Genomic DNA, 16,241 nt, shown 5'->3' with positions numbered 1-16,241 from the left:
CCAAATGACCAGGAAGTCAAGTAGATTTCAAAATAAAACAGACTGTTAAGCTGGGGGGGGGGAGGAGAGACAGTATGTTATAGGGTAACCTCAAAGAAAATTAATATACCTGCACATCAAAATTTTTAAAAAAGAGGATACTCAGAAAGATTTAGTAAACCTTAATGCAACAGAAATGAAAATGAAAAGAAAATCCACAAACAAAATGAACTCAGCACAGAAAATCATGTGGAACAAAGAAACCAGCAGCACCACAAAAAAAAACACCCAACAAAGTGCCAGCAATCAATTCATACCTATCAAGAATTATACTGAATGTAAATGGATTAAATGTACCAGTCAAAACACCGAGAGATAAGAAAGCAGGATCCTTCAATATGCTGTCTACAAGAGACACATCAAAAAGATGGAGATAGCCTAAATGCCCATCAACAGAAGAATGGTTAAACAAACTTTGGTACATAAATGTTACAATGGAGTATTACACACTGCTGAAGAATAATGATGTAATGATGAATCCGTGAAACACCTCACAATATGGGTGAATCTGGAGGACATAATGCTGAGTGAATCAGTCAATCACAAAAGGACAAATATTGTATGAGACCAGTATTGTAAAAAGTTAAACAGTTTTCTTGGTAAAAGGAACAATCTATGATGGTTAACATGGGTGACAGGGCAGGCAATACACAAGAGGGAAGTCAGCAAAGAAAAGATGAAAGTATCAGGAGATACAGGGAGGAATGCAATAGTTAAAGTGAATAGAGATAAATACTGTTAAGTGATGGGACACGGAGGGGACTGCAATCATTGTAATGAAACAAAGTATATGATTTATTGAATGTAAAACTGATGATCTGCTCTATAAAGCTTGATTCAATTCACAACAAGATTTTTTTTTTAAAAAAGAAGGCAAAGGGGACGATTTTTAACAGGGATATGATATGAATCTGTTGTGGCGCTGTAGGATAAGCACTGGACTGCTAACAACAAGGTTGGCAGTTCAAACCTACCAGTCACTCCTGGGGAACTCTATAGGGGTGACTGTGAGTTGGAACCAACTTAATGACATACAGCATGATATGAACAATGCAATGGTTTAGGAAGATTATTCTAGCTTCAGAGTAAAAGGACTGGTGAGCAAAGAAACTAAAAGTACAGAAATAGACCAATACTGAGGGATGCTGTTGTTCTGAGAAATGCCACCATTTCATCCATCAGACCAGGTGGCTCCTGCAATGATTCAAGGGAAGGATGAACACTCATAGAAAGAATGGTGAATGTGGAAATCCACCTTGGAGGTCTCAGTTTTAGAAGGCTACAGCATAATTTATGCCTGTTTTTTCCGTGGGAACCATGTGCGTACACAGTGACTGTCCAATCACACTAGCACTCTGCATTTCTAACAGAGGGTTCTTTGTTCCAAACAAGAAGACTCAAAAGAAACAGAGCCTGATAAAATCACACTGAGATCAGTACTCCCAGCTGGTGCAGGGGCTGATGCCATTCCATAACACACCCTACAGGAAGCAGCCTGAGATACACAGCTGATTGATTTCCACAGCAGGAGCCTTGTGGCAGGGTGGGGTGGGGACTGGTCAAGCATGGACAGAATTCTTTAGCCACTGACTCAAATTAGTTCACAAGAATACTGACTTTATCCAAAACCTGTGTCTAAGTCACTCTTGGAAGCAACACTAATCTCATAACTATTTTTTTTTTTTTTTTAAAGGGAGGAAACCATGGTGATTTCCCAGGCAATGAAACTATTTCATTGATTAACTCTTTCTTGTCATGGAATCTGAAGAGGACAAAAAGCAAACCTTCTATCATCCTAGAAGGAAGCAGAATCATTCTTGGTTGCGAGGAGTTAGTTGTTCTGTGCACTGTAGGGTATTTAGTAGCATTCCTGACCTCTGCCCACTAGATGCCAGTAGCAGCCTCCTCAGTCATAACAATCTGGGAACCAATTTTCAAAATTGCCCAGTTTGAAAAACCACTGCTGTAGCAATTGCTTTAGTGCCAAACAGACCTTTCCATTCCCAGCCCAAATATTTATTCACTATGTGGGTTGAACAGGTTACTTTAACCTTTTCAAATCTCAGTTTTCTTATCTGCAAATTGGGATTTTATATGTATGATTTATAAAGAGGTTGTTAGGATTACAGATTAAACAGACTCAGGTTTCTCTTATGCAGTTACCACTGCATCACTAACAACAGTTCGTTTTGTCTGTTTTCCATACTATTATTGTTAACTAGAGACTATCTGTAGCACCATGGGATGAGCACTCGACTTCAAGGTTGGTTTGAACTGCAAGGTCGGTGGTTCAAACTCAAACAGCTGCTCCTCAGAAACCCTATACAGTCACTATGAGTTGGAACCGACTTGATGGCACTTAGTAGCAATAACATTTAAACTCCAGCACCTACCATAAGGACTGTGGACCTCCATCCTCCTTATCCCCCACAAAGGGATCCAAAGACCATCACTAGGTAGTACTTGTTCCCATCCCTGGGTAGCTAAAGTTCTGAAAACACACTGAAGAAGATCCACATTTAAAGTCACAGTATTTATTGGTAGTAGGCAAGTAGCTTGTGACGGCTAGGAAATAAGTATCTCATTACTCTTCCAGAGCCAATACTGGAGACTCATATTTGAAAAGCACTCTTGAGACTCTACTGGCAAAGGTATTAAGAAAGGTGGGGAGAGAGCACATTCTCCCCATAGCTAGACTTTTCTAACTTGGACAGCTGAGATGTGTAAAGAATCCATTCCAGAGAGACGTAGCCCTCTGGCGCAGTAACCCTTCGGTGCTGTAGTCTGACTTGTTCCCCTGTGGGACTCATTTTTATTCCTGCTAAATCAACCAGCTCTAACAAAAAAGTGGCCTTCACAGCAACTCATCACACTTCCTAGAGGATCACTGTGGATAGCTCATGTGCCAGCCGTCTGTCTAGCTTGAAAGTGCTGAGGAGTGGACTAAGACTGAGATCACTTACTCATTTCTTGACACAGTGAGAAACAGTACTGTTTTTCACCTTGTCTGTGCTTATCTCAACCATGTTCATTAATCAAATGCACAATAATAAATATAAATTCTCCAGACACCAAACTCTAGTTCTAGAAACAGATTTTGCTTCATTCTTGTACAAAGTCATGTGATGATGAAAGTTAGGAATGTTGCACGCTGACACTGTATGTGAAAAATTTCAGTTAAATGAAATCAAATTGCTCAGTCTTTTCCTTTGGTTGAGGATATGCTCATTTTTTTCCTTAAAATCTCTCCTTGCAATCAAAATTTCCATACAGATTTTTGTGAAATACATCAGTGCTTTTTTGACAACATTCCCACTTGGTTTTATTGAGATTGGAGTCTCCTATAAGATGATGTCACAGCTGCAAGCTTGTTGTTAATTGCCTTTGAGTCAGTTCGGACTCACAAGCACCCTGTATAGGGTGTTTCCAAAAAGCACTGGTGAATTTGAACCATTGACATTGCGGTTCAAACTGACCTTGCAGTCCAGAGCCACACCAAGACTCCTTGCTTGTGATATTGATGTTTAAAATAATTATACTTTGAAACAGGGCTGGAAGTTCAATATAGCAAAATTAAAGGCCTTACAAGGTCCTTCACCTTCTCTCCATCCAGTTGCTATGGTGGGAGTGGAGATTTTTATTACATAGCATTGGAATTCCTTCAGGGGGGTAAGAGTGTCACAAAAGGGTTATAAATATCAGCAGCTGAACTGTGAGCTCTTTGGCTGAGAACAACTGACAGACTGTAGTCTCTCATTAAAGACACAGAACAAGGAAGCTCCCTGAAGTATTTCCACAAAGGAAGTTCCTCTTCTCTTTAGAAACGCATCATTGGCCAAACACCTGCATCAACAACTCTACACAAAGTAAGTGCCAGGGAAAGTGACCAGCAGATTTTAAATCAGACAGGATTAGCACCAGCAAAACTAAAAATTCCAAGGCCTGGCCTAAAGGGAGGCTGACTAAGAGGAGGTTGGTGCTATTACACACAGCTATAATCAGATTATCAGAAGGCTGCTGTTTGCTATGTAAATATTTAACTTAATCAACTAGCAAACGAATCCTAAATTTCCCAAATGTAGGTGGCAATTTTCTGCTAAGGCAGTGGTTCAAAGAGAGGGCAATTTTGCCTCTCAGGAGACAGTTGGTAATATCTGGAGACATATTTGGTTGTCACATCTGGAGGTTTATTACTGGCATCTAGTAGGTAGAGGTTAGAGATGCTACAAAACATTGTGCAATGCACAAGACAGTCCCCCAATCACTACCCCAAGGAATTATTTGGCCCAAAATGTCATAGTTCCAAAGTCGAGAACCCATGTATAAGGATTTTTCTATATTTCCTGTTTAGGGATAAAGGAAGATAACCAAAGAAACAAGACACACTAAGGACAAACGGGAAGCGAGGTCAGTTCAGCTTATCTTGGCTGTTGTAAAGCTGGGGCTATCTAAAGCTGCAGGGGACAAACAAGTCAAACCAAGTTTGAGTTTAATTCTCTCCAAAGGTAGATATGTAATGTTGAATGTATTTGCTTTATTCTCTAGTCAACCCTTCTTGGGCAAGTGCACTAACTGGCAAAAACAGAGATGGGTTGATACTGTTGTCTTTGTAATTATTTGAAAAAGAGGATTAAGTATCTCTGCAAATTGGCAGTCTTTCAGCTCCATGCTGGGTCCTGTCTCCAAAGGGTTTTCATATTGCTTGTGGGGAAAATTAAGCTTGCTTTCCATGATGCCAAAAAAAAAAAGCCAGGCTTTACAGGAATTTCTCTTGTGATTTCACAGGTTACCTAGGTCTCTCAGATGGATGCAGCCACATAGAGCATGTAAATATATACAAAATACATGGTGAATCATTCAGGTTTCTTGAGTCCTGGTGTGGTGCTGTAGGATAAGCACTGGACTGCCAACTGAAAGGCCGGCAGTTCAAGCCCACCAGCTGCTCTCTCACAAAGCCTATACAGGTGTGAACCGACTTGACTGCTCTTAACCACCACCTGGATTTCTTACAAAGGCTTACTTCACTTCACAGTACATTGGAAATACACAAGCTAGTCAGTCTTTTCCCTTCTGTCTCTGTGGCTGAGCTGATGGGATGTGGGTGGGGCAGCAGGCTTGCTAGGACAACAACAACAGGATGCAATAACCACTACATACTTTCTGACTGAGAGGCCAAATGGTTCATGAGAAGCTGAAGGGGGAGATTCAAGGGAGCGGTAGCTTTAAGGCTTAGAATCATGCTAATTTTTGACTACTATAGCCTACACAAAGAATTTCAAAATAAGAAAAGCCTCTTGCTAACACTGTTCTTATGTTGTTTAAGGTTCTGACTCATAGCAACCCTGTATAGCGTTTCCAAGGAACAGCTGGTGGGTTTGAATGGTTCACAGTCTAGTGATGATCCTACAGTGCTACAGACAATATATTTCTGCTCCAAATTTCAAATCTTTCCCTATTCGTCCCAGGAAGGTCACATGGGGTGAATTCTTGTTATCAAGTAGCAGTGAAGTAAAGGTCCTTCCTTTCTGTTAGTCTCCTGTTGTTGTTATTAAGTGTCATCAAGTTAGTTCCAACTCATAGTGACCATGTATAGGGTTTCCAAGGAGCAGCTGGTGAGCCTGAATTGCAGACCTTGCGGTTCAAACCAACTTTGCAGTCCAGTGTATTAACCGTGTCGCACCAGGGCTCCAGTTTCTTTTCCTCAATAATCAGAGACTTTCTTGTCCAGGAAAGTGGAATATCCTCAAGAGATTAGCCAGAAGTTAAGTCTTTTCCTTCCAGTTTTCTGAAAACATGCTTAATAATACTCTGACTTGTATATTCCGGAAAGGCTCCTTCCTTTCTGCTTAAGGACTGAGTAAAGGTCCTAAGACTCAGGTAAGTTTCAAGCATTTGCCTATCTAGAGCAGAACAGGACTCTCTCCTATTCCCATCTGATAGGTTCTCACTGGATGACCAGTTTTCTGTGGATTATATTCAGAAGCAAATGAGGAGAAGTCTTTCCCAGAAATACTGACTTTTAGCTTTTCACGTTCATTTAATAAAGGAGGAAACAGTTTCCCCTACAAACTAACCACCCTTTCAGGGATTTATCAGCACTACTGCACAGTCGTCGCAAGTAAACGTAGGACCCTCTATAGACGTGATTCATCTGTCTATTACGACTAACCCCAAGGAAGTCAGCCAGGGGTCAAAGCAGATCTTACATTCCTTTCTCACAGATTCACATCCTCTTCTCTTTAGCAGATTCTGTACTAAGAGTGTGATCCCATTTAAAACAAAAACAGATTAGAAAATGTAAAGCTAATGCTGTTTTTTGTTTTGTTTTGTTTTGTTACTTACTGAAAACAGTTCATTTGAATCTGAAATCATTCAAAGCATTTGTGAATCAGGTCTATGAGAGATTAGTCTATTGCTGCACATTACCCCAGGAACTTAACAATCAAATCATGAAAATACTCAGCCCTCAGAATGGGTCCAAAAAGACGTCATTACTCAGCCTCTAAAGGACTGTGGAACTGATACACAGCTTTCCCCTCTCATTGTTTTCACTTCCCATGAGCTCAGCATGAGCTAAGCCAAGAGTGTGCTCCTCCCTCCAGGCCAAAACTTTTGACTTCCCTATAAGGTGGAAGAGTAGGAAGAGACTTATAATTTGTACCCCCAACTTCAGCAGTACTGACTATTGTATAATAACCATTTATTGATTTCACACTCCCTTCCCCTTACTTCTCCCCTGCAGAGAAACAGACTGTGCAAAGTGACCTGCTGCCCAGTGTCCAGTCCCAGCCTTCACACCCACAGTATCTGTGGTAAAGCCTGGCTCCCAGAAACCAGGAAAACAAATTGGTTCTAACAAGCAGCTAAGTAGCTACTGAGCTCTGAGAATTGTAAGGCAACATAGAAGTGATGGTGTTTGTATGCCATGGAGTCAGTTCTGACTCACAGAAACCCTATATAGGGTTTCTGAGGCTGTAAATCTTTACAGGAGCAGAAAGTCTCATCTTTCTCCAGCGGAATGGCTGGGAGTTTCAAACTGCTGACCTTGAGGCCAGCAGCCAGAATCATAACCACTAGTTACCAGAGCTACTTATGTGGCAACATAGTAGGATATAAATAAAACATAGTAATGCCCAGTCATTTCTTGAAATCTTTCTGCAACATCAAAATTCAGAATGACTCCAGAAACCAAGGATAAGTGAAAAGGAAAAGATTTACATCCTGAAATACAAACACCCAGGAGTCCCTAGGTAGCACAATCGACTAGCACATGACTATTAACTGAAAGATTGGTGGGTGAACCCACCATGAGGTGCTTCTGAGAAGCTACAGCCTTGAAAACGCTATAGAATGCAGTACCACTCTGCACACATGGAGTCGGCATGAGTCAAATTGAAATGGACAGAAACAAGCTTTTTCTGGGCAGATCTTTTCATATCTTCTAATTTGTATTTAGCACACAATTTTAACAGGCTTGGCAACTTCAGTTTTTTGGAACACTGAGGATCAGAAGGGAGTAGATTGTTAAAGGTAGACCCAGTGACAATGGACAGCAATTAGAAATAATAGCGGATACATGGTTGGTAGTAGAGGCAAAGGCTCAAAACAAGAACTCCAATACAAAATTCAAATTGTACAGTAATATATCAACATTTAAAACAAAGATAAGCAGGCTCAAATATCCCTAATATCCGTGAGGCTAACACTATATTAGAGAACCGTATAATATTTTTTCTAATGTTCACCCAAACTCATTAAGAAAAATTTATGCACAACATAATATTTAGAAGCTTATACAATATAACCATATGTTGAGTCAGTTATGAATCATAGTGACCCTATATAGGGTTTCCAAGGCTGTAAATCTTTACAGGAGCTTAATCTTTCTCCTGAGGAGTAGCTGATGGACTCAAACTGCCATCCTTGTGTTTAGCACTTCAGTCTAATTCTAAAGAGCCACTGTGCTCCCAATAACCATATAATTTTACATATAAACCAGAATCTGCTTAGACAAAACTATTTTAGAGCTTATAGGGATAAACTTCAATTTTCTCAGAAATGATTTGAGTTGGCTATACCATGTATCCTCATATGTATGTGAAAGTTGGACAATGAATAAGGAAATCCTAGAAGAATTGATGCATTTGAGTTATGGTGATGGAGGAGAATATTTAAAGTACCATGGACTGCCAGAAGAACAAACTATATTGGAAGAAGTGTATAGTCAGAGTGCTCCTTAAAAGCCAGTATGGTGAGACTTCATCTCTCATACTTTGGACATATTGTCAGGAGGGACCAGTCCTTGGAGAAGAATATCATATTTGGTAAAGTGGATAATTGGAGAAAAACAGGAAGACCCTCAATGAGATGCATTGGCACAGTGGCAGAAGCAATGGGCTCAAGTACAATGACAATTGTGATTGTCCAAAGGGTTGTTATGAGTCAAGCTGACTCTATGGCACCTAATAACAACATATTGCTTATCTTAGGTAATCCTGTTATTGTTGTTAAGTGCCGTTGAGTTGGACAAATGACGTATGCCAGTAGGAAAGACAGCCTCTGTTTTTGAGGAAAGAAAAGCGGGCATGATATAGCATAGCCACACCACTACTGTGATATCTCTAAGTAATCACAGATATGAAAGTTTCTAAGAGGAACGCACATCAGTGTGTCAGTTTGAATTTTTTCTCCCCACCCTTTCCTTATCTGGATGCCTCAAAATCTCAAATGCAATGATTTCTGTCGCTTTGAATTCTACTGTCTCCAAACATGGTAACAGAGTCCCATGCTTGTGCTGAGTATCCATCCCCTAAGCGCTTACAGGGCCTTTCCAAAACAGCCACCTTTCTGCATTTGAAGCTCATCTACAAAGTTATGACCTTTCTAGGAAGCACATGGCTGTGACCGGGTGTCAACACCACTTCTCCATCTATGTTTTGAATAGAGAGAATTCTGACAAGCAGGAGCTCTGAGAGAACAAGTTTATTCGATGGATGGCAGAAGCGGTAACTATGTGTTGTTGTTGTTGTTAAGTGCTGTCTAGTCAATTCCAAATCATAGTGACCCTGTACAGGGTTTCTGAGAAGCAGCTGGTAAGTTTGAGCCACCAACCTTGTGGCTAGCAGTCCAGTGCTTATGCTACAGCACTAATTATGTTGTTGTTGTTGTTATGTGCCGTGGAGTCAGTTCCGACTCATAGCGATCCTGTACAGGGTTTCCGAGGCTGTAAATCTTTATAGGAGCAGAAAGACTCCACTGGTAGTTTCTAACTGCTGACCCTGAGGTTAGCAGACTGATTCGAAACCACTACACTACCAGAGCTTGTAGGTGGGAGTAATTAACACTGGTGATGAAAATAAACTGTTGGAAGTATCCTTTCCAAATCTATGTACCAAGAAGGAAATATGAAGAATGGCCTCAAGCAGCAGAACAAGAATTTACAACAAAGGAAGCTTTTGGGGCAAAAGGCTCACGCACTGTGACAGTCCTTAGAGTTCCAAGCCCCTGACCCCGTAAATAAGCACTTTTTGGTCAAGTCTTTAAATCATCCCCATGATTTTAATACAGACTCACAAAATTCCAGGATTAGAAATTCTGATTGGGCAGAGAACTGAAATGTTTTTGCAATTGAGGCAGTGCTTCTCAATCTATTAGCAAAGAAAGTATACCCTTCTCAAGGAATTTGGAGTGCATTCTTAGACTGCTTGCTGTAGATGGAAAATTTCCTTAAAGCATCATGTTTTATCTTACTAATCCATGAGAACTTTGTATTTTATTTCATCATATATTAATGACTTATCAATAAAAACCCACTGCCAAAGAGTTTATTCTAACTCATAATGACCTTAAGAGACAGAGGAGAAGTGCCCCAAAGGCTGCAAATCTTTATGGAAGCAGATTGCCATATCTGTCTCCCAAGGAGTGGCTAGTGGGTTTGAACTGCCAATTTTTTGAACATTTTAACCACTGCATCAACTAAAAAGACCAAACCCACTGGTGTCAAGTCAATTCCTACTCATAGAGGCCTTATGAGTAGGAATTCTAAAAACATACACCCCGCCCCACCAAAAAAAAAAAAACTGGGTAACAGCAATACTTCAGAAAGATGAATCCATGTTTCTCTATGACTTCTTAATGTGAGACACAGAAGCCTAACAAACATTCACTGCTTTATAAACAGTCCATTTGAAATTTCAAGAAATCATTAAGAGATAAGCAAGTATATATTTCTTGCTATATACTAAATTGGTTATAAAAACAAAAATGAACAATAATAAAAAGATGTTCAAGTCAGTCTGCTCAGAAGTTCAAGAGACTGTTTAGTGTCCAGTAGTTATGGAAGCGAAAATAATGAAATCAAGGACAGGAGCTAAGAATACAACTCAATCAGTTATAAGAAAAGAAATACACATTTTTGAGAGAAAAAGATGAAAAAAAACAAGTGTGAGACTTACTTTAAAGTCAGCTAATTGTTGGTTGATGATGTCCACTTCCGTCCCCACTACCCACTGGAGAGCCTCTCCCTCCTCTGCTGCTGTGGTCATGTCATTGAGTACTTTCAATTTTCTATAGAAGTCTTCTACTCGGCCCAATGTCAGCTCCAGCTGTTCCTGACGAGCTTTACCCCTCTCTGTCAGTTTGCTACACTGTTTATTCAAGGCTTCAAGCTCCCTCTTAAGCCCTAACAAGTCCAGAGTACCCTCTTCTTCTAGCATTTGTCGGCACTCTGCTTCAGAGGCCTCGATGTCTACCTTGAGGGCTTGGATTTTGTTTAGGAATAGACGTACATCTTCAATTTGGGACTGGAGGCTATCAGTGTCTCTCCCAATTGCACCCATGCCATCTAGCTCATCGTCCAGGTCAGCCAGTTGAGAAAACATCTCTCGGACTCGGCAGTGAAACTGACCAATCCCCTCCAGCTTGTTTTCCATCATCGAGCAACCACTGTTCACTCTTTGCTTCACGTCTAGAAACTCTTGCTGGGCTACCTCAGCTTGATGTAGAAGATGGGAAGCATCAGCTCCATCTGGAGCATCTTCTATCAGGCCCTGAGTGAAGTTTCTGAGATAGTCTACCTGCGGCTCCAGAGCCTGAAGCACTTCCTGGTGAGCTCTTAACTTTTCCAGGTTCTTGTTACTACAGGCTTGAGAACCCAGAGCATCAAAGATCTCAAGCTGGTGTTTGGCCCCTTCAACCTTCTTTTCAATATTCTTAAAGCTTTCCTGGAACTCCTTAAGCCTCTGAGTCATTTCTTCAAGGGATCCTGTTTTGGCCTGCAGTTCTTCTGTAATAGTATCCATGTTTTGATTGATCTCAGCTTTCTCATCTCTGATACCATCCTCATCTGTTTCAGAAGAGTTGATCAAGATGTCAGCAGCACTATTCAGTATCTCTAGTAGGGAGTGATGCTTCTCTACCTCACTCAGCATAGACTTTGACCTTAGCAGACTGGACTCTAGCTGTCCTGGATCCAGAGTGACCTGCAGGTCAGACATCTTAGCTTTACAGTCCTCTATCCATGGCACGAGATTTTCCACATGCCACTGATATTTTTGAGCTTTTTGCAAACAGTCCTTGAGCCTGGATTGTCTGTCTGTAGTTTTTTTACTAAGCTCTTCCCAATGGCTTTTGAGATCAACCAACTGGTTTTGTAAAGTCCTTTTCTCTTCTCCAGGGGGCACAGAAAGAAGCAAAGATTCTCCTTCAACAACAATCACCTCGTAGGAGCCACTGTGTTGGTTAAGGCTCTTCTGAAACTCTTCGTTCTCCTGAAGCTGAGACTGTAGTCGTTCCAATTTTGCAGAAATTGGGCAGATTTTTGCTTGCTGACTTTGTTTGTCATCCAACCAAGTCCTTAACTCATCAAACATTTGCTGGAACTGCTGGGTGCTGGCAAGAGCTGCTTGGAGTCTGTTCATGCGATCAGCTGAAATGAGAAAGTCAAATTTAAATCAATCAAGTCTGAGCAGGGCATAAGAGCTAATTCTGTTTTGTTTCTTTTCGTTAAGTGCTGTCAAGACAGTTCCGACTCATAGTGACCCTGTATAGGGTTTCCAAGGTGCAACTGGTGGGTTTGAAGCGCTGAACTTGTGGTTAGCAGTCCAGTGCTTATCCTACAGCACCACACCAAGACTCCTAGGTCTAATCTTAGCGGGGGAAACTAACATCCATTAAGGGCCTACTGTCAAAGAGTCATGCTGTTGTTAAGTGCCGTCGAATCGGTTCCGACTCATAGCAACCCTGTATAGGGTTTCCCAAGAGTGGCTGGTGAGCGGCATAAGTTCCTTCATATGCTGTATCTTATTTAATACTCACATCGACCTCATAAGGTAGTCTGAGTAGCAGAAGTAAGCTTTTACTTTTAAACTGGTAAAAAAGTGAAAGCCATAAATGTTTCTCAGAAAAAGGGGCAATGAATTAATGACAAAAGTATATTCTTTTATAAGGTTATCAAAAATCTAGAACACATCCTAAAACTTTATATATATATGGTATGAGGGAGTGTATGTGTGTGAATATAAACAAAGTAAGTGGATATCAGTCCAAGTACTAATGTACCTCCACCTATATGTACATCCATGAGCATGACTCTCTAACCGCTAGCTAAAGCTCTGAACTCTCAGATTCTGCAGTATAAAGTTCCACATCACGCTGGTGCTCAATCAACAGATACTAACCACAGCAGTTCTCACTGTAGCTGGAAGAAGGGAAACGTTAGCACCATTTGGAGTCTAAAAGCTATATAAGCATCACCATAGCATTGGTGTTGTTGTTGCTTTAGATAATATACAAAGCAAAACATATACCAGTTCAACTGTCTCCGAATGTAGAATTCAGTACTATTTATTGATTACATTCTTTGAGTTGTGCATTCATTTTCATCCTCCTTTTCTGAGCTGTTTCCCATTAATGTAAAGTCCCTTTCCCCTAAGGTCCCTATATAATATTTTGAATTATTATTGTCACTTTGATCATATATTGTTGTTAAAAAAGAGTATAATGCTCAAGGCAGACATTTTTTACCAGTTGAGCTAGACAAGTGTTTGGTTTTGAGAAGACACTATGGGATATTTTTGGTTTAACGGGTAAGGATTACCTCAGGGCAACAGTTTCAGGAGTTTATCCAACTTCCATGGCTTCAGAATATATGGAGTCCATGAGAATTTGAAATTCAGTTCTACATTTCCCCTTTTGATTAGGATGCTTCTACAAAATCTTTCATAAAACTATTCAATAATTCACTCTAGATTCTTCAGATTACCACTAATCCACTCCTCTTTATACCTGCTATTAGTAATGGCAGAGGTGTATTCCTCAACTCAACTCACCTGCAAGGTCTTCTAAACCTTGGAGAGGTAGAGTAACAGTCTCCAAACGCTTCTTCAGTTCATCTTTAAGATACTGCTCACCAATGAGCATTGAGAGTTCATCGCACAGTGTCTGGGCCTCCTTAATCTCGTTGTCTAATTGTTCTAAATCAGATCGAATCTCACTGGTCTCCTCTAATTGTTGCTTTACAGCCTCAGGTTGGGTGCTGATGGCTGACTGGCCACTCAGTCGCTGTCCAACTGCCTTCACCTTCTCTGATAAGTCCTGGAGCAATTCCTGGTACTGAGTACTTTTGACAATAGCTTGGTCAATTTGGCTGGAACGGGAATTAAGCTTGTTGGTCAGCTCAACCCACTTCTGATTGATGCTTTGGAGTTCTTGTTGTACTTGGCTGGTGGACTGAGAGACATCTCCAGGGCCTGTTAGGATGCCCTGAGCTGCCTCATTTAGCTGCTCATGCTGCTGCCTGCGTGCTTCAAACTCCTTCAGCATAAACTGAAACAGAACACCACCAAGATGTTTAGAAAGACAAGAAGGATCTAAAAACAGTGTTAATATAAAAACTGGATTGTGCAAAATATTGCCAACCCCTTTAGAAAATAAATCAGAAAAATCCAAGACCAAACTATAGGCCAATGCAGTATCAATTAACAAATGTTTAATTAAAAAAACTTGAGTTTCTAATGGGTCAGTGATTATACCTAATCTACTTCTTTTCCTTATTTGTCCTACTCGGTTTTAATATCAGATATTAAGGGCACCATTGGTTGGGAAGCTGAAGTATATTCTATCACCAGCTTTGCCATGCAATACCTAGGCCTCTAAATTAGGATTTTGGAACCCTGGATTTTTTCCAGGGATTATTATTTGTGCTTCTTAATACTTCCGTTTGTCTTAATTTCCTTTTTAGAAGCCCTGGAGCACATATCTATATATACAATATAAATACATATATGTATATATACTATGTTGCTGTTGTTAAGTGCCGTCGAGTCGGATCCGACCCATAGCGACCTTGTACAGGGTTTCCGAGGCTGTAAATCTTTACGGGAGCAGAATGCCTCATCTTTCTCTCGCGGAGTGGCTGGTAGTTTCGAACTGCTGGCCTTAAGGTTCGCAGCCCGATTCGTAACCACTACGCATACTATATATATATATATATATATATATATATATATACACACAATGTAATTAGATAATGTGCTTCTTTAAAGCAAGGATCATGCCTTTTATTTCTTTTGTATTCTCTGCAGTTTTACCAAAGTGGTTAGGATTATGGGCTCTGGAGTCAAACTGAGGGATCCAAATTCTGGTTCTATCACTCACTAGCTGTGTAACTGTAGGCAACTTTTTACAACACTCCAAATCTTAATTTCCTCCTTTGTAAAGTGAGGATAGTTCATAGTACTTATTATCTTGGCTGTTGTAAGGATTAGATAACTTATGGAAAGTGCTCGGCATGTATAACACAAAAACAAATAGTACATGACCGCAAGGAAAAAGAGATGAAGAAGCAATGAATTATAATAAAATGTAATAAATTTAATTTTTTTAAGAAAACAATGATGTGAACATGGTATTGTGAAAGCATGGAGGAAGGTGATTAGTTCGCTAGGAATGACAAAAGGTAGAAGAGGAAAATCAGGAAAGGTTTCCCACAGGTGACAATAAAGAATGAGTATTCTTCAAACAGAGCAGAGTAAGGCAGGTGAAGGGCACTCTAGCAGGAGGCCTAGCATGAACAAAAGCACAGAGCTTTATGAGTGTCATATGTTTAAGAAAGAACAATTTATCTGGTGTGTGTAGAAACCTGGGTATAGATGGAAATGATGTTGGCAAGACAAATTGGGACCAGATTGTGAAAGGCTGAATACACCACATTGAGCAGGTATTTGGACTTTATTCAATAGACAGTCAAGAGCCACTGAAACATTTAAATACATTCAGATACATGATTCAAGAGATAATTTGATAATTGTGTGTGGAGGGGAGACAAAAAAGAAATTTGTTAACAAGCTATAGTATAGGACAGGGATTGAGCCTAAATAAGGAAGCAACAAAGAGAATGGAAAAGAGTGAGGGTTTAGAACAGTAATTCTCAAACAGGTCTAGGGTTTCTTCTGAGGGATCCAGCAAGTCAAAACTATTCGTATACTATAGTGTAGTGCATTATCTAAGGTCTCTTCTAACTGTAGTCTGTAACTCACAGTAAACAACATATGCCCTGCTGGATCTCGGTTAAGAGAATATGGGAGAAGAGAGAATAAATAAGATGGCGGATCGGGTGGAAGTGCAGTGAGGAGCTCGGTCAGCAACAACACAGAATACCAGACCAAGCAGGCTCAGGGGATGGTGCCAGAACTCTGAACCACATATAAAGGAATATTTAGAAATTTGGAAAGCTTACAGCTAGGGGAATTTGTAGCAGAAGCAAGAAATCCAGTACTTTCTAATCCAAGACGCTCAGCTGCTCCCGGAGCTGCCATGTTGGGCGAGACCAAGCTGGGGAAAGGATTGGAGCAGCTTCCATGGAGAAAAAGATGTGGACATTCTTTTCTTTTCTTTTCTTTTTTTTTGTACCTGTTCATTGGTCTCTCACTGTCTGTGCACCTCCACTCAGGTGATGAGAGGGGTGCCTGAGTGAGTGGAAATCCCCCACCTTGACCCCTGGAGGATTCTACTACACATGCGCACAGATCTGCTCGAAATTTAAAGAGACAGTTTCCACTTAAAACCAAATGGCAGGTCAGCCAACAAACATATGAAGAAATGCTCACGATCACTAGCCGTTAGAGAGATGCAAATCAAAACAACAATGAGATATCATCTCACACCAGCAATAACAGCAAAGATGAAAAATGTAGAAGACAATA

At 40.4% G+C, this 16,241-nt stretch overlaps 1 protein-coding gene across 1 annotated transcript in view; it reads right to left on the bottom strand.

Moving 5' to 3' along the window:
- LOC102830374 (microtubule-actin cross-linking factor 1-like) overlaps positions 1-16,241 on the bottom strand; it is a 474,365-nt gene that overhangs the window by 103,754 nt on the left and 354,370 nt on the right. The window contains exons 51-52 of the mRNA XM_006867570.1: positions 13,368-13,863; positions 10,494-11,965 (exon numbers count right to left, since the gene is read on the bottom strand). Coding sequence (XP_006867632.1) covers positions 10,494-11,965; positions 13,368-13,863 — 1,968 coding nt within the window. The remainder of the gene's footprint in view (positions 1-10,493; positions 11,966-13,367; positions 13,864-16,241) is intronic.

This window comes from Chrysochloris asiatica, unplaced genomic scaffold (genome assembly GCF_000296735.1).
Source record: "Chrysochloris asiatica unplaced genomic scaffold, ChrAsi1.0 scaffold00106, whole genome shotgun sequence".
Taxonomy (NCBI): Eukaryota; Metazoa; Chordata; class Mammalia; order Afrosoricida; family Chrysochloridae; genus Chrysochloris; species Chrysochloris asiatica.
This window is presented reverse-complemented; position numbering and strand designations above follow the sequence as displayed.